The sequence below is a fragment of the Cyprinus carpio genome, chromosome B11, assembly GCF_018340385.1.
Source record: "Cyprinus carpio isolate SPL01 chromosome B11, ASM1834038v1, whole genome shotgun sequence".
NCBI lineage: Eukaryota > Metazoa > Chordata > Actinopteri > Cypriniformes > Cyprinidae > Cyprinus > Cyprinus carpio.
Window position 1 is genome coordinate 9,158,018 of NC_056607.1, and position 27,210 is coordinate 9,185,227.

Below are 27,210 nucleotides of genomic sequence, written 5' to 3' on the forward strand. Positions count from 1 at the left end.
ATACCCATGGTTAAATATACTGCTGGATCTTTAATGTTGTGGGCCTATTTTTCTGCCGGAGGTCCTGGACATCTTGTTCAGATACATGGCATCATGGATTCTATCAAATACAAACAAATAAAAAGTCTAAACCTGACTGCCTCTATGAGAAATCTTATAATGGACCGTTTAGATCTTCCATCAGGACAGTGATCCAAAACAAACATCAAAATCAACACAAAAATGTGTCACTGAGCACAAAATGAAGCGTATGCCATGGCTGTCTCAGTTCCTTGACCTGAACCCTGTAGAAAATGAGTGGGGTGAACTGAAGAAAAGGAGCACCAACAAGGAGCTGGTCTGAAGGATCTGGAAAGATTCTGGATGAAGAAATGGTCTCTGATCTCCAAACTCGTCAGGCATTATAGGAGAAAACTCAGAACTAAAGAGCTCCAAAACTGTATTTATCATTCTAAATTCTTAATGAAACTAACAGAATTTGAATGCTTAGACTTTGTTTTCTATTATCAAAAGTGACCTGCTCTGTCTTTTCTGTCAGTTGTTGGCTGTGTCCTCTCTGCTCTGCAATGTTTTTCACTCAAAAATGAACGTACAGTGGCATGCGAAAGTTTGAGAACCCCTTGCAGAATCTGTGAAAATTTGAATAATTTTAACACAATAAAAGAGATTATACAAAATGCATTATTTTTATTTAGTACTGTCCTGAGTAAGATATTTTACATAAAAGATGTTTACATTTAGTCCACAAGAAAAAATATCTGAAATTATTAAAATAACCCCATTCAAAATTTCGGGAACCCTTGGTTCTTAATACTGTGTGTGGTTACCTGGATGATCCTGGTGTCAATCGCAACATCGGGGGATAGGCTATTGTCCTCCGATGATGAAGATTCAGCAGAGTTGAAGGCCATGCTTTCCTAGGCAGCCATGAGTATCGGGCTGGAGGTGAACACACCGCCCAGTCCAGAGCTCTTGTGGCTGGATGATTGGTTTCTTGGTGTGGGGTTTACAGTGCTGGGGGCCAGGCCACCTCTGCCCTGCATGCCATGGCTATCCTGCAGGTCCACCAAGCCAAGACACTCAAACAAATGCACAAGGGTAGTTCCGACCCAGGGTTGATGCTGGAACTGCGCATGGTGACTGACTTCGCCCTCCGAGCAAACAAAGTCGCGGCACGGTCACCCGGGAAGGCGGTGTCCACACTTGTGGCAAAAGAGTGCCATCTTTGGCTTAACCTCGCTGAGATGAGAGATGTTGACAAAAGTCGCTTTCTTGACGCTCCCATCTAGCAGGTTTTCCTATTTGATTCAAGATTCAAGAGAGATTCAAGATTTTTTATTTGTCACATACACAATTATATAGAGCATATATAACCAGCAGTGAAATGTGAGTCAGGTCCGCTCCATGGACAGTGCAATTATTAAAGAATACAACACAGATGAAAATATACATAAATATAGCTATGAAACAATGAAATAAAAGTAAACAATAAAAATATAAGAATAAAATATAAAATATATAAAGAGATGTATACTGTAGAATTAAATATATAGTGGAAAATAATGTGCATGAAAGTAAACTGTAGTCTTAAATATTAAGATACACGGGAATGTACAAGAGGCAAATGTGCAAACAGGTTGACACTTTCAGTATGTCAATGTGAGGTAGTGAATGATGAATTTCTTACTGATAAAGTGAATATTAAGTGGAGACATGAAGATGTTAGGAGGCTGGTTTTGAGTTTAGGAGCCTGATGGCCTGGGGGAAGAAACTCCTCCTAAGTCTCTCAGTTTTTGACATCAGGCTACGGAAACGCTTACCAGATGGCAGCAAAGTGAAAAGATGGTTACTGGGGTGAATGGAGTCCTTGATTATTTTAACAGCTCTGCTTTTGCAGCGTTTGAGGTAGATGTCCTGCAGAGAGGGGAGAGCAGACCCTGAGATGCGCTCAGCTAAGCGCACAACTTTCTGCAGGGCTTTGCAGTCATGACTGGAGCTGTTCCCATACCACACTGATATACACTGAGTCAATACGCTTTCTATGGCCCCTGAATAGAAAGTTTTTCAGGATTGCAGGTGAAACCCTGAATTTTCTCACCTGTCTCAGATGGTACAGTCTTTGCCTGGCTTTATTAACCTGAGTTTGAATGTGTGTAGTCCAAGTCAGGTCCTCTGAGATGTTTACACCGAGGTACTTGAAGCTGCTCACCCTCTCCACAGGGGTCCCGCTGATCATAAGAGGAGTATAGGGCTGCTGCTGTCTCTTCCTGAAGTCAACAATCAGCTCTTTGGTTTTGCTCACATTCAGAGAGAGACAATTGTCCTGGCACCATGATGTTAATTTCTCTACCTCATCCAAGTATGCGGTCTCATTATTGTTGGAAATGAGGCCCAGAACCACAGTATCATCAGCAAATTTAATAATAGATGTGGAGCTGTGGGAAGACACGCAGTCATGTGTGTAGAGAGAGTAGAGCAGGGGACTCAGGACACAGCCCTGTGGAGCTCCTACGTTCAGGGTGATGGAGTTAGAGTCGAACTGGCCTACTTTCACCACTTGAGGTCTGCCGGTGAGGAAATCAAGAATCCAGTTGCATAGTGAAGAGTTTAGACCGAGGTCTATGAGTTTAGAAGCTAGCTTGATGGGGACTATAGTATTGAAAGCTGAACTATAGTCGATGAATAGCAGCCTTACATAGTTCCTGTTATTGCTGTCAATGTGTGTGAGAGAAGAGTGCAGGATGTGAGAGATGGCATCATCAGTGGATCTGTTGGGGTATCCGGGATGGAGGAGCAGATGAAGTTTTTAACCAGTCCCTCAAAGACCTTCATGACTATTGATGTGAGGGCAACTGGACGATAGTCATTCAGGCAAGAGGGGTTATTGTTCTTAGGCACAGGGGTGATGACAGAAGGCACAGGGATGATGACAGACACTGTTGAGGATTTTGCCCAGCAGTTCTCGGCAATGCAAAGACCGACTGAGGCCATCCAGCACATCTGGCTCCAGCATGATCCTCCAGCTGCCACTGCTCCACTGCGGGCCACACCTAAGTCTGCTCGTCGACGAGGGTGCCCCCGTGTCGTTAAGTGCACCTCCACCCCATGCTGAGACACCGTCGAGGCTAGTGCGTCGAGCCTCTCTGAGGACTGCGGCGCCCCCCATGTCCTAGCCGGCCCCTAAGTCCTCTAAAAAGACAACAAAGTGGGCCTGACATGGGCAACCCGGAGATGTGGGAAGGAGATGTCCCGAAGGAGGGCTGGGCAGAGAATCCTTTGTTCCATTATGTTTCTCTTCCACTGCTGGTCCAACGGCCAGCGGTACCCACATTCCCGAAAAAAGAGCAGTTTCCTTTTCCTCTGGGTTATCAGGTTCGTGGGTTGACAGTGAAGGACACGCTGTCTCCTCATTCTCGCCCACGACACCCTTTATCACCAGCAGCCAAGAGATCGCGGCTTGGAGATGCGCTGCTACTCCACGCATCGGTATTACTGTATTACTCCCTGACCGAGCCCCCCCCCATGACACTACAACACTGTTCCAGAACAGTTCAACCCAAATATTCAGATGTGTGCAGCAGATTTTATTGAGGACTGTTTCCTGATCCTGGGAGAGTAGACTACAATGCCGGCTTTTCTGACTCACAGTCTCAGTAAGTACGTTTACATATTTAAAGGTTTGCCACTGATGATTCAAATGTGAGTTTTAAGCAGTGTAGAGTAGCGCTTGTTTGTCATTTCTCCGATCACAAATGCAGACATGGTTTTATGTTTGCGCTGTGCGATGCAAGTTGGTGGAGTTGGAGGAGGGAGTTAATTGCAAGCAGCGATGCGACGGAAGAGACGCTGAAGAATGGGAATTTAAATAGACCGCATGCGATAGGTGTCAAGACTGGATTGGTACACGTCAGGAACAGCTGACTGTCGGCTGATTCAAGCGTGACTAACGTGGCCTGACTGAACTAACGCGATGCTGAATTTGGATGCAACAAATGGCTTGTTTGTAATGGGTTTTATTGTTTTTGTCTTGTCACGCCGTGAGTCCTGGCATCACAGTCTGGCAAGGGGCGTAACATTTCCGTCACTCGCTTGAGGTATTCGGACAATCACAATGCACTGGATAGCTGACCAATCAGAGCACACCTCGCTTTGGATCTCAAAATCATAGTCACTGCTGGCAATATGCATAAGATGCTGGAAAACTGAAGAATCTGCAGTACCTGGAGGATTTTTCTGAAGAACAGTGCTCAGTTTATACTGTTCAGAACAAACAAGGGACTTGTGAACAACCGTCACAAAAGAGTCGTAGATCATCCTGGTAACCACACACAGAATTATTGGTATAAAGAACCAAGGGTTATTTTATTTGTGGTCATTTTAATAATTTCAGCTATTTTTGTTACTTGTGGCCTATATGTAAACATCTTCTGTGTAAAATATCTTACTCAGGACAGTACTAAATAAAAAATAACATGCATTTTGTATGATCTTTCTTATTTTGTTAAAATTATTCACGTTTTCACAGATTCTGCGAGGGGGTTCCCAAACTTTCTGGCTCCACCACTGCATATCAACCAGTAATATTAACATTTCCAGTAACAGACAGTAGAAAGTTTAGAAATTAATGGTATGCGATTTATGACAGAATAGTCCCAAAACTATTTATTTTTCTTCTTTTTTCTTTCAACAAGTTAGTTACAGCCTGCTGCCCTCTGTGACTTTGACATTTGACCTAAACTGCACTTGTAATCTTCAGTGTTGTGTATCTGTAGCACACTGAAACTTTACTCAGGTTACTCTAGTTTTGTTTTTTTTATGAAATCCAGAGGCTGAGGATATTTTTGTAGGAATCGTGGCTCACTTTTATTAATCAGGCTCAAGTAATATATTCTGTAAGCTTCCTCTGTCGCCAGTTTCCAAGCAACAGGTCATGTTTCCGCTCAGGCTGCACCTTTTAACAACAAATCACTGCCTGCACAGATGAGATCAGGAGGGATTCTACAGCCTGTTTAAAAAAAAATCAGCCTTGTTGCATGTAGGAAAAGGTTAAAGTCAACAAATAATCAGGTCTTAAGGCAAAATACCACGAAAATGGACAAAATGTTTTTATTTGTAAAACTATCTCCTTATAAAGGTTAAAAACATGTATATAAATGGGGGTAAATATGACATAAAATAAAATATTACTTTATTAATTTCTGATTTTAAAAACGTTCATTTCTGACAATATTACTTATTGTGTCTTATTCCTAATTTTGACTTAAAGCTCTGATTCTGTCATACTCTTTTCCTAGGTATGCCGTGCTACGTTTCAATCAGTACTTCAAGACCAAACCTGCTGTAATGGCCCTGGAGATCCCCAAATGAGACGTCAAGATTGAGAGGAGAGTGCTGGTATCTGTTGACCTCATCATTGACCGTTTGACTATGGAATCAGAGGCCTTTTAGTCAGGGAAGGGTATGGGGTGCAGCAGGGGTGAGCACTGGGACATCTTATGATTAGCTGACAACTTGTCTGCCAAGTCGTAGTTCCACAAATTCTTGATTCCTTTTTCAAACACTATGTTTCTCTTTGGGACTCAACTTTTAGTTGATCTAGTTTCCCTTGAAATGAGTGTGTTATTTATGTTTTAATTAGAGATTATTTATTAATTATTATTGGGCACTTGTTTTTCACCAAAGTAGTCCTTGTGCTCTTGGAGCCAACTTTGCTTTGGGACTTCTTGTTATGGGTTTTGCGGTGTGAGAGCCATAGCAAACTTATGCAGAATTGGCTGCGAAGGAGGCCTGCTGTGATGTTGATATTGTGGGCATTGACTAACAGGAAACATTCAACCTGTGGCAGCATAATGCTTATCAAACGGATGTGGCCCACCGTTGTTTCTTTTGCAATGACAAATGCTCAAAGTCCAAAAAAGTACATTCAGCTTTATCTTACTGTGCAGTTATGGGGTTATGTGTAAAAATCTGGGCAAGTAATACAAAAGTTTCTGTTTAAGAGCCAAAAGGGTTGACTTAGGAACTAAATGGTTACCAAGGTCAAAATCCTGCCCTGTTCTGCACTATTACGCACTTGAGCAAATGACTTAAACCCTGCAATTAGTCCTCTGTAAGTCCCTTTGATGAATGACGTCAGCTAAAAGGCAAGTAACCAAGTAACCACTGAAGTCAATGTGACCTCACTCCAGACATTCCCAAGAAGTCAGGTCCACGAGACCCCTCAGTGTCTCAGCCACGTTTCCACCTATTTAGCTTTTAATGGTTGTGAGGAGTTCTGTTGAATTTTCCACTCATCACAGGCTGTGGTGTATTACCACCTGCCTCCCTCTTTCCCCTCCTTCTCTCGCTCTCTGTCCTAAATGCGTTTGCATCACCTGGCAGAGCTCAAACTGAGATTTGAAAGTCATTATCTGCTCAATGATCACTAAGCTCATTCCTAATGTAACCCCACCAAACGTCAATCTAATGGTTTTCCAAAACTGGAAAAGGGGACAATATTTATGTAACAGTGTTTTGTAGTTTGATTCAAGTCACCATCTGTGAGGACTCACTGTCCTGGACCAAAAAGGACAAGATTATTTAAGTTTAGAATATTAATTGCAGATTTAGGGATGTAATAGCCATTTCAGTCAATAAATACCTGGACTGATTGGTTATGTGTGGTTTTCAAAGTCTTTTCAAACCATTTTGAATTGCATTTAGTTTCAGTGCTGTTAATCTAAAATTCTCTCACCTACAAAAACGTAATTTCACATCTCCCAGTCTTTTGCTTTATTTCATTTCTTTGTCGCATATATTATACTTGCACTATAAAATGATGTCCGTTTTTGTCTAAGTAAAACATTTCAGTAGAAACTTGCTAAAGCCTCACAAAGCACAAAATCATCTGTTTATTTTGTCATGCATATTAAAAATGCCAAGAATTGCACCATTTTGGTCACTCCAGCTGTAAAATTGTACTGTAAATTAGAAGTAGAAAGATATTTGTGGAAATCTGTCAAGAAAATGTCAGGCCATATACTCAGAAGAAAAAAAAGAAGAAGATATTTTTCCAAAGGAAAGTAAGCCTTTTTTACAACTGTTACTATTAATTGCATTTAAATATTATTTTCATGACAATTTGAGGAAAAATTCTAATTACTGTATTACATAATTGATAATGCTGTGAAAATTATTAAGAAGTGTGAGAAAAAATGTGGAGGCATTAAAAGAACTTGGGGAGAGAAATTAGCTAAATTACGGAAATGTCAGACTGGAAGAAAATCATATTCTATTATCTTTTAATGCAAAATGTAATTTCTTAATTTTCCTCATCACTTTTGCCATAAAATGTGACCTGAATTTGTTTTTGTGAGTTCATTCATTTTGAGCATCACTGGAATCTGTCTGGCAGCTTGTTGAACCCAAGTGTCCTTTTATTGACTGACCAGATCAGTCCCTGATCAATTAGTACAGCAGTCACTTTCAGACCATCTTGAAACCGAAGCTAGATGTTGCATATGAGCAGTGGGGTCACGGTGAAATCTCTGAGATGGCTCTGGCTCTGTGTCAGGAGCAGGTTAATAATAAAATGCTTTGAGCCGCAGGCGACGACTGAAAGCAAGAGGCCCTTCAACAAAATCATGAATAATTTTGTAGCCAATGATTCTCTAATGATCTGGAACTGCCTGATAGCTCTGTGCTAATATACTGTGTTCTGGTTGTGTTCACTTTTTACTGCTTCAGTCTAAAATCTGAGTTGCAGTTTTAAGGTGAATCTTGAGAAAACATTTCCAGGTCAAATTTCACCATACAAATTAAAGTAAAAGTAAGAAATGATACTTTGCATACAGAAAATGCAAAAACATTCCCATTCCAACGTTCCCATTCCCAAAACATTATTTTTTAATTAAACTCAGTTTAAATGAAAATAAAAATACTGTAAATCTATTACACAAATGTGCTATAAAATTAGTTTTATGTGCATTATAGTAATGAAAGTGCAACATTTATTAGAATTACAGTAAGCCACTGGGATTCATTTTCATAATGAGGAAAAAAGGTCCTAAAATTTGCTTCACTTTCTTTATTCATAAGTAATATTTTATATACTCGTGACAGTTTCCACAAGATTCTACTTTTAAGGTCATATGATGCATTTCTACATCGTTGTCACTTTGTGGTCCATGATCACTGATGACCAAAATAGTGAGAAATATCTATATAGGTTGCATATTCCTTACATGCATGAAGAATGTTATAAATTTAAACAGTATGTTCACATAACAGGAGTGCAATTGCAAGATATGTGTGTAGATGTACATATGTGAGTGTGTCCACCAGAAGGAAACTACTTCTGCAAAATATCAGTTTTCTTTAATGATATGAAGGCCATTTCTAATGTGAAGGGGGAAATGTTTACAAACACCATTCCCATTTCTGAAAAGTTTATTTTGTTGAACTGAGATTATACCCCCACCCCTTTTAATATTAACTTCTTAATGTAGCTACAGCTGTTTCCCTTTAGAATGGGGATCGTGGAACAAAGTAGATTTCAACATCACAGCACCACCCCTGTATATAATATTAGTTATTTTCTCTATTATTTGAAATGACCTTGTAAATATCCATTTTTAAACCTCTGCTCTTAAAAGGGATGTTTACAGGAAGCATCTGTGTTGGGATTTGTGTTTTGTTTGCTATATTGAAAGCATACCAAACAAGTCGGCTTCACAGTGTGCGCTTTATTTGAGATCAGTTCTTTTGTGAATGTACTGAAGAAATGTACAGATTATGTTTCATTTATACTTTCATCTTTAGTATTTCTACTTGTTTTGTATATTTAACTGAACTGGGAGTGTGTTGGATTGTTAGGTTGGCTTGGGCCCTAGTGTGTGTTTGCTGGAGACCAGCAGGCGGCGCGACTGTAACGCAGCGATGCTTTCGGCACTGATAAGGATTCTGTAAATACTGTGAAATATTGTGAAAAATACTGTACAATGTTTTCGCTTCTATTCAACTGTGAATAATTTAATAATTATTCAAATTTTCCATTAAAATGTAATTTTGTGCAAATGCCCCTTTTCCCCTTATAATAAATATGTAATATGCATTAAATGCACATTCTGCGTGAATCAAAATGGCCTCTGGTAACCCAAAGTGTCTTCAGTGTCACACCCATAGAACTTTTGCTCTTTTGTCATGTCTCCTGTGGACGGTGACCTGCATTTTGTCCCGGTAAGCACAGGAAGACTAATATTATTGAGGATATCCCTGAATCAAACAAGCACAATGCAGTTACACACATGCAGGACAACATCCTCGGCGTTAATGTGCAGGAACTAGTTTTTTGCAAGTTCCTCATAAGAGATTCAGTTGTTTGAATGAGATAAAACTACCATTTTCTCAAGCTCTTTCTACGTATATAAATATTTAAATTCAAAAGTTGCTATGTAATCCGTCTGACTGTATTAACCCTATTAGTTATGATTATGACTTGGGCGTTATGCTTAATGTAGTTATGTTTATGACTTGGATTAATAATTAGCACTTTACTAATCTGAATCCAGTTGTTCGCTCCAAAAATATAAAAAATAATCTCAACCACAGAAGTAAACATAACATTTTTATTTATGCTTCAAAAACAAACCACAAAAACTTGCTTGGAAAAAATGCAACATACAGAAAAAAAAACGTACACCTTTAAATTATACACTTTTATAAACAAAATAAAGTCTATATATTTTACAACAGCTGGTTTTGCAACAGTTGTGAATCAATTTTTTTCCCCCCATGGGTTCATTCTACAGATAAAATACAAACTGTATTTATGTGTCCAGCTATATACGTCATCATTTCATTTAACAGGTTAGGTTTATCCTAACAGTCCAATGGCAGATATCTTCTAAAATATCTCCTCTTTAAAATATAAATGCTTAGAATTTTTAACAAAATGTTTACATTTCAGCTTAACTGTAAATTGACTAGCAGTCCACAAATATGGACCTGGTCTTAAGAACTGCTGGAATGATCACTCTATATACACAGACACACACACACACAAAAAAAACAGTAAAGTAAACCAAAATTTAAAAAATGGGAGTAATCTGAGGGAAGGGCATTATTCACATCTCCTTTCACAAAATGTATAGTAGAAATTATTTGCATATGTACATCAAGTGCAAAATTCTACTCTGAAAAAAAAAACAGCTCTGTTATGAATCATGAGGGTCTGAAAAAAATATATTAGATGGGGAAAGTGCATTCCAAGTTATTATTCTGCACTAAATCAAAAGAAACAAAAATATGATTTTGACCTGGGGAAATATTTTAAGTGCAGTACCCAGATTCAAACAGCAGAGGACGCAACCAACCTTCGCTGCCCTTGGCGAGTCTTAAAGGGGCAGGCTGCATAAATCTCTAACAGAACAGTCTCCAATCGTCATTATCTGATATAATAAACTGGACAAGGAGTTCAGGAATGTTCCTTCCTTTTTCCAAGTCCACTTGTTTTCTTTTTTGCTCAAGCCCTTGAGCTCTGGAAAGTACCTTGGCACAGTCTTAACAGGAACTTTTGCAGGAAAACCCTGGTGACATCAAGAAGCATTATAACACAGAGAGGGTTTGGGTTTTTTTTTTTTCTTTTTTTTTCCTTTTTTTTCCTATGGCAAAACGACTGATAGCTCTTCACGGTTTGACTATTTAAAGAAAAAGTTCATCCATAATTTTTTTTTTTTTTTTTTTTTTTTTTTTTTTTTTTTTTTAGTTTACTGACCATAATCTCTTCTTTTCATTTTTGTGTGAACAGTTTCATTCTATTATTGCCAATCATTTGACATGGTGTCAAATGTGGAACTTTTTCAGATAAGTCAACAGTGAATACACTTATCTGTACCCCTTATAGAGAAGCCGATTCTCGTGCAATTGCTTTCAACTTTGCAGATAACATTTCATAACAACTTCATAATAAATGCAGTGACATTTGATTTGTAAAACAATTTTTGAACACCAGTTTCACAATGCCTTTAAAAGACTCGAGATGTGCAGTCTCATGATGAATATCATAGATTGAAAAAGTCTTGCTTTTTCCAAGCTGTGGTCAGTATGTAAGACCTATCCTGGATGTCTGGCCTAAACCACTGGAAAAATGAATGAAAAGCTTTGTTTATCATGTTTGCTGCCTTCCTAACCAACCCTAGAGAACCATGTGACCGATCTGGCGGGTTTGAAACCAGGACATCCTCTCAACTGGACAGAAAAACACTGACCTATACCATATATTGGACACCATCATGTTGTAGGTAGGGATTGCAAAAACTCCCAAATATTTTCTCCATCTCATTCATCGCATTTTCCACCCTCTCTGTCCTCTGATTGTTTCCTTGTTCTGTCTCAGTCAGTGAGGACCACCAGCTCTCCCTCACTGCGTTCACCCGCGTCACTCTCCTCCCCTTCGCTGTAGGGCTGTCTGGGCCTCACAGCCTCCCGCATCTCGCTCCCTTGGCCTTTTGGGGGCTCCAGACCCCGAGGAAGGTAGTGCTCCAGGAGGGCAGGGTGCAAGGGCAGTGGGGCCATTGACACCGGCGTGGTTGAGTACGGTCCATCGCTGGAGGGGTACGGTAGCTGCTGCTCTGATTGGCTGTGGGAATAAACGTCAAACCAAACATCAGGTATTTTACATTACTGACGACTGCATTGCTGTACGATTCACCGATTTGCATCGGTGCATTAGCATAAAAGTTAACGAGCCAATGCATCAATTTAAAAAGTGTGCAATCAGATACAAGTCGGCATTTGTAGCGCGATGGATCATTTATAAAATTTTTGCACCAGTAAAAACCGATTTATATATTATTATTAGTAGATGCACTATACTTTTGTTATTTAGAAAGTGTCCAAAAATTTGTGACCCACATTTTATATGTAGATCAGAGGTAGCGTTAGACTTTAATATTGTCCGTTATTTTGACAAACAGGATCATAAAAATTCTGTCATAATCTATTATTACCCATCACTTTCATTTGCATATTTTAATTATAATAACACATTTAACTGCATATAGGCTTATGCATTTATTTATTTATGAAGAGAACAGATGAACAGAGACTGTGTGTCACTTTTCATGTTCAACACCACACCGCATTGACAGCGGAGGGCACTAAAAACAACAAAATATGCTAGGGCTGGGAAACAAAAATAAATAAATAAATTGGATTTCTCGATTTTAATAGATTTTCATGTTTATGAGCCAATATTGATTCTTAAATCCCAATCGATTCTGTTTTCAGTTGATGAACGAACCGTACATATAGTGCACCTCCCATCCAATAAATCGCAATAGGCTAAGCTTTGTGCATTGTTACTTTTGATATAAAACGTTAGTAAATTCAAGCAATAAATACCATTTTGGCTCTCTTAAATGTGGCGTGATAGGTCGCTGTAGACACCTCAGATCAAGCGAAGTGGCAGCGCATGTGTCGTGAACTGATCATCTCTTTCGCTTTACTAGTGGGTACTCACCTGTGCGTAATTAAAGGTATAGTAAAAGGGTCCGTGTACGTTTAGATAGTTTGTTTTTCAATTTGAAATGAAATAAGCAAAAAAATGAGAAAACGGTCGGACCTGCCCCGTACAGCAGCAGAGGACTTTTATTTTGGTGAACGAACTGAGGATGATGTAGATTGATCTCATCTCTCAACTTGTCATAATCATATAACAACATAAATATATCATATATCATATATCACAACAATCATATAGAATATAAATTAACATGGATATCTGTCTGCATAGCATCATATTTTTTCCATCGTATTGCATTGAATCGCATTGCGTTAAATCGGATCACATTGCATTGTTATGGGGTGAATCGCATCGCATCAGTAGCTGCTTCAAATGTATTTTAAATGTATCGTATCATTGGCTATGCATCGAGATGCGCATCGCATCGAACTTTAGTTATGGAGATGAACATCCCCACTGCATTCTCCAACAAAAGGCACCTCTGAAAAATTAAGATCTGTTGAGTGTGTCAGCAGGCATCACCTTGGAGGGTAAGTAACTCGTTGGTCCTGTCGTCGACTCTTCATCATGGCCTTGTACTCTCCGACCCTCAGTCGTCTACCCTCCACGATACAGGTCCTCTTTGGCCGGGGTTTGTATTTGTAGTCTGGGTAACGTTCCAGATGCTGCCGACTCAGTCTGGCCTGCTCTTCATAGTATGGCTGCTTCTCCTGATTGGACATGGACTTCCACCGGGAACCTAAGGGATGGCAAGAATTACAATAAATAAGGTACAATATCATATAACCAAAGGAACACTATATGTGGGCACCTAAACAAAACACCCATGTGCTTGATGGGAGCTTGTTCATACACACACGGAAATGTTTTTCACTAGATGATACTGAAAAAAAAAATTATGCGCTACTGCAGTAAAAAATTAAATTACATAGCTGTATATTATATGCACCTGTCAGTAATAATTAAAGCAACTAAACCAATTCATTAGAAGGAAGTATCCACGTACTTTTGGCCACAGTGCGTTTGGAGCAGGTTTTTCAGTTTTTTTTTTTTTTTTTTTTTTTTATTTTAGTCGGTGAGAGTTGAAATTCCACATCGACCAGGAAGTGAGAGATAAATTAGAGTGAAAGTACAAAGTAGTGCAAAGAAGAAGAAAAAACCAATCCCTGACCTGAAGAATTCATTGATCTAATTCTCTACATGTTACAAATATTTCACATTGCAAGAATTTGATTTAACGACTTCATACGTGCAACGTACGTACTCTTAAATTGTGCTCTGGGCTAAAAATGAGGTAAACTGACAGAAACATAGGTGTGTACTAAAAGGAGCTGCGGGCCATGTTCAGGAGAAGAAAGCCTGAATCAGGAGGGTGTCAGTGTCACTACAATGGAATGGAATGTGAGTGTTTTGTGAAAGGAAAGAACTGAGGAAGGCAGAGGTGCAGCAAGGGATGAGGGGGCTGAAGTTTTGGGTGTTGTTTTCCTGTCACCCCAGGAGCCAGGTGGCTGTTCGTGCCCTAGTGTGACCCCTTTTTTAACCCCCTTAGACCTTGTGTCCTCCTCTTCATTCCAGGGGGCAATAGCAAGTTGTATGTTTGGAAATATAGACGCGTTTAACAGAGTGACTTGTGACTGTAGGATTAGCTGTGAGCATAACAAACTAAACGTTCCCATAACCCCTCAGCCCATCCCAACAATAAACAACTGATCTCAAGAGAAAGATAAAGGGGTAGAGGAGGTGAAATAATAATACAACAATGAGAACAATGTTGTCAGAACAGGTGCTTCAGAATCCACAAAGAGGAAGGATTAGAGTCAGTAGAGCATTCATTGATGAAAAGTATGGTGAAAAATATTTGACAGCAACATTTTTCTTTGACAACAAGACAATTATAAAAACACTTTGATAGACAAAGCTAACAATGTGCTTATCTTAAAAATCTATGGGCAGAGTGAATGACTAAGTACAACAATTAATATTTGCAAATTAGAGTTACTGTACGTGTCAGACTTGTATCAATCATTTATGTGCAGTGTTGGGTAAGTTACTTAAAAAAAGTAATCCACTACAAATTACTAATTACTTCTTTAAAATTGTAATTTGATTACGTTACTGATTACTGCATTTAAAAAGTAATCGGATTACTAATTACTTTACTTTCAAGTTACTTTCAAGTTTACTTTATCAAACCTAAAAAGTGCACTACAAAGAGAAACTCATAGATATTTCATTAATTTAATATTGACAGAAAAAAAATACATAAGTAGTATTTTTATAGCCTACACTCCCAATATCAACAATTTTTATTTTATTTTTTTGTAAAAAGAAAACAAATTGAGTGCGCTTTCTGCATTCTCAGTCTCTGCGAATATCTTCTGATACCAGTCACTAAAATGAACGAAAATTCAGTAGGCTATATCTAAAGAAAGCGTCTATTATTAAATGAAGTCAGTCATGTCGAAAACAAATATTCTCTGATAAAATAATCCGTATGAAACCAACGTGAGGTACAGTCTCTTCATTAACTTAAAAGTAACGTAATTTTATTGACATAAGTAACTGTAATCAAATTACAAAAATTTATAATGTAACGCATTACTTTACTGCATTACCAGGAAAAGTATCTGTGTCTGTATCTAAAGTTTGTGTGTAACGCGTTATACCCAACTCTGTTTATGTACATGCAATGTTAATAATTTTAAAATACAACAATCTATTAAAAGGTGTATGGAAGAGGATTAGGGCCAAGCAATAATAAAAAGTAAAACCATCTCGAGATTAAAATAGTTATATTTCGAGAATAAACTTGTTAAATTTTAATAATAATTAATTAGGTAGGTAGGCTTAGTGTTACTACAGTAAATCCATTGTAAATATTGATTTGTTGATTGAAAGGTATTTTAATTGGATTGTTGTTGCAGTGTTTCTCCTGTTTTCTCTGCTCCAAACTCGAACGCTTCTCACAGCGATGTTTAGTGGTTGCTTGAATGAGACCTGTCAGCGAATAAACGCATTTGTTCTGAGTTTGTGCTGCGCTGTCTTTAGGCAGAGGTAATAATGATCCATGCAGCACACTTCACACAAGCACTGTTCCACTTTTGGTGCACTAAAGAAATGACGCATATGAGTTATAAAAAATCGTTGTCACTCACGTTTTACTGATACATCTGGCCTTAAATTTAGTGCTGTCACCTTGTGTTGACATTGTGAAACTGCATGATTTGCAAATTAAATAATTGTAAATAATTGGCGGGTCACATATAATAGGCTACATTTCAATAGACAAGCTGCAGGCGTTTGAAATTCATCCATGGGCCGGACTTTGGACACCCCTGCCATAGATGCTATTTACAGTGAAAATAGTGATGTGTATTATTTACACAAAGTGAAAACACCAACATTTTAGCGATGTGCTATTTACACCAAGTTGTATTTACATTATGTTAAAGTAGCAGATCTTTGCAATAAATGTAAATAGTAGCTAATATGATTCTGTTTTATACTTAAAAAAAAGTGACAGATACTATTTGCACCTCAGTATTGTCGAGCAAGTTTGCCTAAAGACAGATTCGAACCCTAGTCAGTCGCATCATATGCTTTATCCTGTTTGACTCTGTCCATCGAGATGAAATGAACTTGACACGAGTGTGTTTATTCTCAACTTTTTTCTTGAAATTTAACATCTTTTTTCTCGTAATTTAATGATTTATTCTCAACATTTTATTTTGATGAGTTTTTTCTCTAAATTAGATGACTTTTTTTCTCGTACTTTGAGTTAATTCTCACCATTTTATTTCAACTTTTTTTCTCAGACTTTAACGAGTTTTTTCTCGAAACAACTTTATTGAAATTTTATGAGTTAAATCTCAACATTTTATTTTGACATTTTTCTTGAAATTGAATGACTTTAATCTCGAGATGGTTTTATTTTTTAATTATTGCTAGTCCCTACTCTTCCGCAAAGGTGACATATCATGAAAATCTGACTTTTCCAGGCTATTATCAGGTCCTTGGTGCATCTACCAACCAAAGAAACATGAAAAAGATTAACCCAGTAACTCTGAGCGTGTCTGATTTAGCTCCCCAAGTGATGTTGCAAAAGGATCTCATTATAATATTCCTGTCCCTTAATCTGTAAATTTACACCCACGGCGCGGTCATTGTGTTTTCGCAAGCGACAACGGTGTACCAGTTCTAATGCCATGCCGAAAGTTTGAGCAAAACATGCTAACTGTTCTGTCTTTGGCTGCACAGAGGAGCACAGAACACTGTTAAGAGTCCCAGCCTCAGAGGAGACAAGCAATGGATTTATTCATTTATTTTCTGTTTTGCATTTAAAGAGACAGGTACGAAAAACAGTGTGTTTCTGTTTCCACTCAAAATATTTATTTTCAAAATGATATAATAAATGATCTGTGGGGTATTTTGAGCGGAAACTTCACAGACACATTCTGGGGACACCAGAGACTTATATTAGATATTGTAAAAAGGGCCATAATATGTCTCCTTTAATATTGCTACCCCTAAACTGTTAACACTTTAAATTAAGGAATACACATTCACTATTAACTATAAGGGTTTTCCCTCAATAAACTCATAATTTGCTGCTTATTGATAGTAAGTAAGGTAGTTGTTGCAGTAGTTATGTTTAGGGTTAAGGAATGTAGAATATGGTCATGAATTAATATGTGTTAATAAACAGCCAATATGCTTGTAATATGCATTCAACTAGTTGATAGTGAATAGTGTTCCCTCATCAAAAGTGTTACCAACTATCTTAACTATCAATATCTATCGCTAAAATCAAATGTTTTTTAAAGCAGCGGCTCTATTCTCTCTTACCGAGGATCTTGCTGATACTGGAGTTGTGCATGTCAGGGAACGCCTGTAGGATACGTCGTCTTTCGTCTTTGGCCCACACCATGAAGGCGTTCATGGGACGTTTGATGTGGCCAGAGGAGGGAGTCCGGGATTCACCAAAGTTACCCACACTAGAGATTGCCATCTGCCCTGTTGGGAACAACAAGATTAAAAACAAAACAATCAGTCTAGACACACACAACTTCCTTTTGTTTGACTACACGCCCTGCAGCGAAATGCAATTACATAGGCAGGTGGCATCTGTGTTTGCTGCATGCCAAAGAGGGTTTTTTATTGTATTAGAAACAGTCATAAATTCATATGCATTCATAAGGCAATTGTTTATTTGTTCAGAAAAGCACACAACTAATTAAACTAATTAAAATAATTTAAAGACTTTCCCGTGTGAACAACTAACATCCTGGGAGTATGCTTATTAATGTAATGCCAAAATAAAACTGAAAAAGTGAAAACATTTTAGTTGACCCATACATACCCTCAGAGTCACTGCTGAGGTGGTCCTCATTCGTCCGCATGGACTGTCCATCATCCATCCGGTCTCGAGACGCCTCCTTATAATAAATCAACAGGCAGACAGATGGAAAGACAACTTATGTTAAAACATATATATAAAAAAAACAATTATCAGTGATCATTATATCCAGCTGGAACAGGAATTGCTTTTAAGTTAGCGCCGTTGCTACAGAAGCTGGATAACATTACAAAAGCAACAACACAAAGAGCTCCAGGGACATTTGTGTTTGTCAAATATAATTCTGAAATTCAAACATTAATGAGCTATATTCATCTCACTTTCAAATGGCTCGGAATTGTTTTCTACATCTACCTGCATTTTCAAGAGCGCGTAAAACAGTTCTATAAGTGCCAAGCTGTAAAAACAGGTTTAAGTGGAATGCTTCAAAACCCTGTTGACAACAAAGGCGAAATCACTGTCATATCTCCCTGCGGTTAAACTGAACTCAAAAGGAGCAACAAAGTGGTTGTCGAAACAGGTGTCTACGAAGACTCGAGGCTGTTCCGCAATTGCCACGTATACAAACAAGTGAACACACAAGTTGCAGTGGGACTCTAATAACAGCTGTTCTTGGCTGTAAGGGGAATGTACCCCTTGTTTAACTGATATCATGAACCTCTGTAAACCAATATCCATCGCTAACCCTGACCGCCCCTCTTCTCTTGTAACACAGTGGGTGTTCTGAAAAAGAGGCATTTCAAGTGTGGACCATTAATGGACACTTGCCCCAGTGCTTCGGCCTTGAAGCATGAGCAATGGTGACAAACAGCGGGTCCCAGGTGCTGTGAGGAACCTTGGAGAACTGGGGTGTGGAGTATCTTGAAAGCGTGTTTGTGTGTGCACTAAGACGTCGACTCACCAGCCTTGTGTTGTTGTCCCTCTCACGGTCCCTCTCTCGGCCTGTCGGGCCTTGTCCTCCACGCAACAGCTGCTGGGCATCATGAATGGCTTGTGTCACAACATCACCCTCTCCCAAGAAGCCTGAAGAGTGAAAGGGCGAGAGAGAAAGGAAACTTTAGACAAGGTCAAGAGAGATACATTTATCCCTCTCCGTCTTGTGATGCACAAATAAAGCACTTGGCTCGATCTCAAGTATATGATCCCGTCCCGGATGAGCCCCTAGTCTTGAGTCCAAAGGCTTAAGACAAACAGTCACGTCTGGTGCTGACACATTCTCAGGGGCTGGTTCGAAGGGGGAACAGGTTTTCTGAACTGCCGACAACTGCCGTTAATTCTTGGGATAGAAGTGTATCGGCAGTGGGAACCCCAAGAAGGGTCCTTTCTAACAGGGTCATTTTTTCTGAATGTGAACCTCAAATACTTCTTTCTCAAACAATGCCATGGCAGGAAAACCACAGTGGATGTGTCTGACTCATAAAGAGGTAGAGATATTTTTCGACACACCTGACAGCACAACAAAGTTGTGGAACTTGTTATGGAACTGTAATAAAGAAATTTACGGTCACGGTCTAAATCTACTAAACAGTTCTGCGGTTGTTGCAAGATCAGTTGTAACAAAACAATCTTTTGACTTGTCCAATTAGCTCAAAACACAAAGCATGGCTTCAAACTTCCAAGAAAAATATATTAAAGACTGGATGTGTCAGTGAGGTGTAGTATCACATACTCAGGCTGAGGGCAGATCGAGGAGGGCTATGCGACAGATCTCTGGGTCGGTACCCTGTCTGCAAGTGGGCCATTTCCAGTGCCTGTGGACTTGGGGTCTTGGGTTTAGCCGTGAGGTTGAGAGGTTGACAGGTATCCTAGAGGACAAGGTCACTGTGAGATTCGCTAATGGATACAACAAAGTGAGATGACCTGCAGAACAATGTAAGGAAGGGTACCTGGCGAAAGACTGCACCACTGGACCTTTTGACTGGGGCGGAGTGTGGATTAGGCAGCAATGGCATGGGATACTCCACTAAAAACAAAGAAAGTTAATTCAGAAGACTGAAACTTGAAGAATTTACAAACATAAATGGTCAATGAACATGCTAGAGATCTTCTACCCAACCAAAGCCTAATGGGACTTGGCCAACTATCAGGTTTTAGGCTACGTTCAGGTAAATATTTCTATGTCTAACTTCAAGGTAAAAACTTCTCAAAGTGTTTATCACCTGAGAACATCTCTAATATAGCTGAATAAACCTCAGATTCATTTGCGTCCTTGGTTCTCTACTCCAGGTTTCATTACAAAGGCGGCTCAACTGTGTCAAGCACGTTGTTAGCTGACTAGCTCATACACTCGTTCTATTGTTCCCTGTTCTTTCCTTCTACCCTTCATCTTCTAAGGGAATAGAGTACATGCATATAGGCATCAAAGTTGTGCGTTCACAAGAGTCTTTTAACCAAGCGAGGACACAGTGCCATACATTACAGACGTCAATGCAAATAACCCGCTCTGTATTTTACCAGATCAATATAAACTCTAAATCAATTGCCAACCCTGAGCTGTTCTTCAGTGCATGTGCAAGAAATTCACTCAGGCAGTCCTTTCAATTAGTCTTTCTTTCTGAAGCTCTTTCTAAGTGGACCAAAGACATGAGCAAATCCATCAATTCATGCAATAACCACTTACATTATAGAACAGACCTTCAGACGAACATGCATTAAGAGAAGGAAAAATTTCTTTAGCAGTTAATACATTTCTAAAATAGCATGTTTTAACTCTTTCAGTTCAGCTTTGCCCCAGTCTACTTTTTACCTAAAAATACAAACAACTGCTGATAAGCGTATGCTGAAAAGCGCAAGAGCAAACAGGTTTTTCAAATAACCGACAAAGGACAATATTTGAAGTAAATTATTCAGAGATTTTTGACAGATGCTGTATGATCCATCTGAATTTTGTAAAAGCTAACTGTTGCTCAATATGCCAATAGTCTTTCATGCCTATATCAGGGTGTGTGAACAATTCACTCCATCGGGCGAAGGCAGGGGAGTTGAGGACATTACCCAGGGTTTGGTGAAGCTCACCTGGTTTGCAGGGAATGGGCTGCAGAGGCAAACCCATCTGGGCTTCAGAGGTGACTGGCATCGGTTGGGCATTGGGATGAAAGGCAGGGATCATAACATACGGCATGTTTACCTGCTGGGTCAAAGGTCACAGAGAACACCTTAAGTCACCTTATTTATATTGTATTTCCACACTGTCCAAATAGTCTTAAAGGAACAGTTCACCCAAAGAAAAGCTGATTTAATCCTTTTAGGTGAACTATTCCTTTATGATCTTCAGATGGTCCCCAGTTCATACATTGAAATAAACTGCAAGATTTTAAATCATGACATTCAACCTCACCTGAATTTGCTGCTGCAGTAAGTTGATTTTATGTTGCTGCTGTATCAACTGCTGCTGCTGTTTGGCAATCTAAACAAAGAGTCGGAATTTAGAAACCAAACTAACTCACATATTGCTGTTGCTGATTTCAAATGACACTGCTTTTGCTTAATTTTTTCCCAGTTTTCACTTTTTCAACTAAAAGTGTCTCCACACCTGTTCCTGCTGCTGCCTTGCCAGTTCCATCTGTTGCTGCTGTTTCTCCAGCAGCAGAGCGGCCATATTCCTCTGCTCAGAATGAGCTCCTAGCAGCTGCTCTCGCAGACCAGAGAGCTGGTTTATCATCAACAACAACTGAAGCTCCTTCTCTGCAAGACTCTCTGGGGTTCCTGTAAACACATACGCACATGCTGGTGGTCAGGCAGAAGATGTCAGTGAAACACCAATGTGAGATGATCCACAATGGAACACATAGAAACAACACTAAATGGTTGCTCTATTTGGTGATTTGCATGACAAAGTGCATGTATGTGCAGTATAAACACATAAATTTACCTTTTAGGTTGACACTGCCATGAAGACCTTTCCCAAGGAACTTTTCTTTCCAGTCCGTATTCAGAAGTTTTTCAATAGTAGGCATCACTAAAAAAAAAAAAAAAAAAAAAAAAAAAAAAAAAAAAGACGACCAGATAGATTTAAAAATATAATAGAAAAATAAACTGTATTCAATTATTTTTTTTAAAGTAATTTAGTTAAACTGTAATTAAATTATATAAATTGTATGTATTTATATATATATATATATATACACACACACACAAACACACACACACACACACATAGTAAGAGAGAGATAATTTTACTTATAATTTAATATATTTAACAATCTACAATATATATTTATATTTAATATAATGAAGTGCCTTAATGTAGTTAAGGAGACACAGACAAAGTGAGGCATAATAGAGAAGCAAATAAAGAAAAAAAAAAGCTTTTTCCATCTTGATGAGAGAAACACTGTACTGAAAATCCTTGAGCTTAAAACCCCCAGTTATACCAAAAGAAAAATAGAAAACTGAAACAGTTTCATAGAATGTGTGAAAACAAATGGAAAGCCTTTTGAGAAAACACTCAAGGACTAAGAGGCTTTATAGAACTTGAAGCAAAGTAGGAACTTGGATCATCTCAATGTAGAGTGCATTAAAAGCAATGGCATTCTAATTACTGACACACACATGGACAAACCACTTGCATGGGTTTCCATCAAAATTAAAACTTTCAAAAACCTCTTTTACTCTCAAAAAAACAGCCTTGAAACATTGGAACACAATGAATGCTATGGACCGAGTGCGAATATGCTAATTAGCACTCTATGAAGACCTTTTTTTTTTTGTAAAGGAACCGTTGCACTTACCCTCACTGACATTAGGCTTGCTGTCAGTCTTATCATGAGCTCTACTGCTTCCATCTTGACTGGCAGGTGTGTATGATCGTACTGGGTCTTTACTGGGAGAGCTCGCCTAAAAAACACAGGAAGCATGAAGTTAAGTACTCACTACAGAAATCCTATAACTCAAAAAAAAAAAAAAAAAAATTCGGAAAAAAACAATGATTTTAATTTATAAAACAAGACTGAAATTCATTAAGGCTTCATACCAAAGGAGATTGTGCATTAGGGGGCGCTGACTTCTCAGAGTCGTCTCTGTCTGACAGCTGCCGAACTGACCAATCACTGACTGGAGAGGACTGCTGGGATTCTCGGTGGACAGCTCTACCTCCCGATTCGTCGTCTTCAAGCTTGATACCAACACCCACCATGGTCACATTGCCCTTGGCGTGGGGATGTACAGCAGGTGGACTGGGCTCACACATTCTACAAAACCAAACCATTCAGAAAATTAAAATTAGAATTAATCAGTCCATGTTCATCCAGAAATAATTTGCTCTGCCTCTGAAACAACTTTAATTTTCAGGTGATGTCATCTCTTAATTTGTATCCCCTTCCATCCAAACACCTGTCATATAGAGGTGCTCTGGAGCATCCAATCAATTCCAGATTCCCATCCTACACATTCTCTCATTAAATATTCAGTTTCCCCCGGAAATACTTCACATTACAGAAGCAAAATGCATTGCGTACAAAATTCCATGCTAAATTAGCATTTCAGCAAGAAGAGACCACATAAGACTGCATTACTAACAAGGGTATTCCGGTTTCGTACAGCTACTGTCTGGGAAGAACAGAGAGACCACAGGAAAAAAAACAACAACAACAGCTGACTGCTTTGCATAAGGAACAGAAGGGTTTTTGTAGAGCCCAGACTCAGGCCGCCCCATTCAAATTCTTTCACCAAAGCCACTTTTTCAGGGTCTCTGGGGCTCAGGAGCCGCTCGGTGTTGGGAGAAGATATTTGTGTGTGTTTGTGTTGTGTGTGTGTGCATCCTAAGTTATTCGAGTCTGTCAACACTGTCAGAAAACAGATGCAAGACTCTAGTGTGCCCATCAAGTATCTGGCCGTCTCAAGTAGCACGGCAAACCCTTCTGCAATGAAGGACAAGAGGAGGAGAGAGATGGACAGAATGAAGGAAAGAAAGAGAAGGAGATTTTTAAAATTAGCTGAGGTCTATAAACACCTCTCCTCCTTTGCTCTGCATGACAAAAGAAACACAAGACAACCCAAAGAAAACAAACACGAGGGAAAATGCATCTCTCCCTTTTGGATTAACTCTCTAGCTTTCTGTATATATATATATATATCTATATATATATATATATATATATATATATATATAGATATATATAGAATGCCCATTGTTACTGAGAAAGAACAAAGGAAGTTTAAACAATGGGCATGACATGGACAAAAGCAATGGGCTGCAGGAAACACAGCGGGGTAACAATACAAACGGAATGTGCCGATGGTCCGTGGCAGAGAAAAAAAAAAAAAAAAGCGAAACACTCACTGGGTCAATTCCAGTTCCTCCTGTACTTTTTTATCCACTCGGAAAACACAAAAGCAGCCTGTGCATTTACATTAAGGCACAAGAATAAGGTTGAACACTTAGCTCAAATGTTTTCTGTTAAGCTGAGCAGCTTGGTTGAATTGTCTAAAGAAAAGAATTCAATGGACCAATCTGTTCTTTCAAAGTAGTGATTTGCCAATCTGGAAGGTGGTTTGGGTAAAAGGACATAGTTTTTTTCTGTTCTGATGTACTTGCCTGACCTACACGCAAACAAAGTTTTGTCTGTAAAAATACAGGAATTGCATTTGGTTGTGAAGAGTCCACAAACTAAAACTTTGGATATTCACTGGCAGTTGTCAAACTCTTTTCAGGTCGCTCTTTCACTACAAATCAGTCAGTGTGAACTGCAAACTTGATACGGTCTTCCCAAATCAGATTTAGATACCAAGGACAAGACCCCCTCCTTTCCCTGGGAACCGAGTGCACTCAAGAAAGATCCTGCCACCATTGGTGCATTATAAATAAACACTTGCGAGGAGTCTGCGCTATTAAGTTCCTATTGTGACGAGGCTAAAATTATTCCTGTTCCCCCATTTGAGGAGCACTGATCCACAAACCAGGTGCAGGAAGTGTGAATTTGTCAGCTCCTTCCAAGTGCACTTGTAGTTCTAGAGATATTCCGGCTATTTGTTTGGAGGGATTTGACTGTCAAAAAATGGCACAGCCTCAAGCTCTAAACGGACTTGTGAAGATTAATGTTAGAGCGAAGCTTCTCCTCACTCATCGTGCACAAGTGTTAAAGAATGTTGGGTCGTAAAAAAGAAAAAAAAAGCAACAGTTGGATAAGTAAATCCTAAACTAGCAAAGCCGAGAATTCACACAAAACTAAACGATATCACATTTTGCATGTAGCATAACTTTATGTAGTATAGTGGTCTTTTGTAAAGTCTAAATGTAACTACATGAAAATCTCAATGTCTCATAATAGCTGAATATTATTTCTCACAGTGGCAACTTTATATCTCATAATTATGACTTACTGTAAATAAGATTTTAGTCAGACTTTATTTTAACTTTTTTAAACCTCAATAAACTCCTAATTTGCTGCTTATTAATAGTTAGTAAGGTAGTTGTTAAGTTTAGACATAAGGTAAGATTAAGGCATCTAAAGAATAAGGCATTAATATGTGCTTTAGAAGTACTAATAAACAGTCAATATGCAATTAAAAGGCATGCTAATAAGCAACTGGTTAATAGTGAGAATTGGTCCTTAAAATTAAAGTGTTAACAAGATTTCTTTACTCAGAAACAGGTTTCCGTAAAGAATTAATCAGATTTTAAAAAGGAAAGAGAAAAACACACACACACACACACACACACACACACACAAAAGGACGGTACTGACAGCATTGTTCTTAATCCTCTTTAATCTTTGCTCCAAGCAAAACGTGAATGTGTCATAACTTGGTGATAGCGATAAGACATATAATGGCAAGCTCTTATGTCAGCACATGCAAAACAAGCCAGAAGAATCAACAATATGATTGATGGTAACTGCCAGTCGGTCTTACAAGAGAAGTCCCCTCTAGTTTGTTCTTACCTGTTGCTCAGATGTGGAGCCATAAGACGCATTCCCAAAGATCTCTGACAGACTTTTGTAGTCTAAGATAACATCAGCCTCCAGGTTCTTTGCTTCTGAGCTAAAACACCTCTGAAATGAAATACTTCCCACGGTTGGGGGCACGCGAGACAAAAGCTTAAGTTGCCTTACAAGTCGCAACATGTCACGACCTCACATTCTGTCCCGCGCTCCTCTGATGCAAATATGAGTTTTCTTTGTTGTTTCTAACTCTCCCTTTCCTTGTGATGATCCTGAAGTGGTTAATTTCCGCATTGTGACAAGTCAGGCTTATAAAAATTGTCAAAAAGCACAAACAAAACTGTCAAGAGTGCCAAAAACAAGCCTGTGCGTGCAAAGACATTATTTTACCGATATCTAAGCAAACAGAAGACTTGTAGCGACACAACACCAGTTTGAACTTTAAATCCAAAGGCTCTTTTTTGGCTTTTTAACACCCTAAGTCATTGCAAATGCCAAATAGAGGCACGTAACAATTAGACACATTCTAACTTTACAAACACCTGTTGTAAACCAGCACTCGAGACGTTGTGAGAATGCAGCAGACCGCATTGGATGATGGTGGGTTTCAATTAAGACAAAACATAGCTAAAAGCAGAAGTGTTTGTAAGCTTTGAGACCCTCAACATGCGACGCAAAGTCCAATCAGCTGTTGAAACCCAACAACAGGAGCTTCCAAACCCACCTGCCAGTAACTGTACTCTTAACAAAGATACAAAGCCTTGACCTACACAAACGGTCTACCAACCTCAAGAGCATCTGGTAAGTTTTCATTGTCTTCTGGCTGTCTCTTGGAAACCGTTCCACTTGCCAGTGTGGAAGTCTGAAGTAGCAACTCATCTTGTTATATGGAAGACAGTGGACACCCCCTTAGAAAAACTGTCCAGTGACCTCCCAGGAATAGAGAGGAGAAGCTAGCGCTCTCAATGCCGGATGCGCAAAACTGCGGCCACAAAAGTATGCCCTATAGCGAAGGCAAACAGTAGCATTTGCATGCCGTTTGCCTGTGTTATAACTTTCCACTGAGTACTTTACACAGATAGGGATTTGATAATATTGTAAAAGTGAAACAGGAGAAGAGTATCCAGGAATAAATATGGCCCAAACCAAAATCAGATGGATATATAAAAGAACATTTTGTTTGCGTTTTGATTTGAATGCTGAGGACATTTACTTTTGTCATACATAAAAAAGATACATATCTACTAATGGAACTATACTATGGAAATTGTTCAAACAATGCTTGCATTTCGATGAATGCAAGACCAACAAAAAAAAAATTAAAACATTATATAACATGTAAAACATATTCTGGAAGAACAATGATATTCATTAATTGCTCCAGACCAATAATTATAGGGTGTGTGTTATGCAATGCCTTTAACAATTGTTCATGCACAAGCATTACAAACTCTAAAAGAAACGCCTTTAAA

The 27,210-nt window shown here is 38.8% G+C and overlaps 2 protein-coding genes across 5 annotated transcripts in view; one reads left to right on the plus strand and one right to left on the minus strand.

The window, feature by feature from the left end:
- LOC109068416 (ethanolamine kinase 1-like) overlaps positions 1–7,341 on the plus strand; it is a 20,887-nt gene extending 13,546 nt beyond the window's left edge. Inside the window, exon 8 of the mRNA XM_042733777.1 lies at positions 5,295–7,341. Within this exon, the coding sequence (XP_042589711.1) occupies positions 5,295–5,367 (73 nt within the window). The 3' untranslated portion in view covers positions 5,368–7,341. The remainder of the gene's footprint in view (positions 1–5,294) is intronic.
- Positions 7,342–9,591: 2,250 nt separating this feature from the next.
- LOC109098818 (transcription factor SOX-13-like) overlaps positions 9,592–27,210 on the minus strand; it is a 28,040-nt gene continuing 10,421 nt past the window's right edge. For 2 of the 4 annotated variants that reach the window (XM_042733775.1, XM_042733776.1), the window contains exons 2-14: positions 22,831–23,047; positions 22,589–22,694; positions 21,730–21,816; positions 21,391–21,563; positions 21,196–21,264; positions 20,874–20,988; positions 19,745–19,821; positions 19,528–19,663; positions 18,760–18,881; positions 17,862–17,937; positions 17,348–17,515; positions 13,025–13,241; positions 9,592–11,617 (exon numbers count right to left, since the gene is read on the minus strand). In XM_042733775.1, the coding sequence (XP_042589709.1) occupies positions 11,371–11,617; positions 13,025–13,241; positions 17,348–17,515; positions 17,862–17,937; positions 18,760–18,881; positions 19,528–19,663; positions 19,745–19,821; positions 20,874–20,988; positions 21,196–21,264; positions 21,391–21,563; positions 21,730–21,816; positions 22,589–22,694; positions 22,831–23,046 (1,809 nt within the window). In that variant the 5' untranslated portion in view covers position 23,047 and the 3' untranslated portion in view covers positions 9,592–11,370. Of the gene's footprint in view, positions 11,618–13,024; positions 13,242–17,347; positions 17,516–17,861; positions 17,938–18,759; positions 18,882–19,527; positions 19,664–19,744; positions 19,822–20,873; positions 20,989–21,195; positions 21,265–21,390; positions 21,564–21,729; positions 21,817–22,588; positions 22,695–22,830; positions 23,048–26,525; positions 26,950–27,210 lie in introns of those variants that run through there. The other 2 variants (XM_042733773.1, XM_042733774.1) reach the window with 2 other exon arrangements.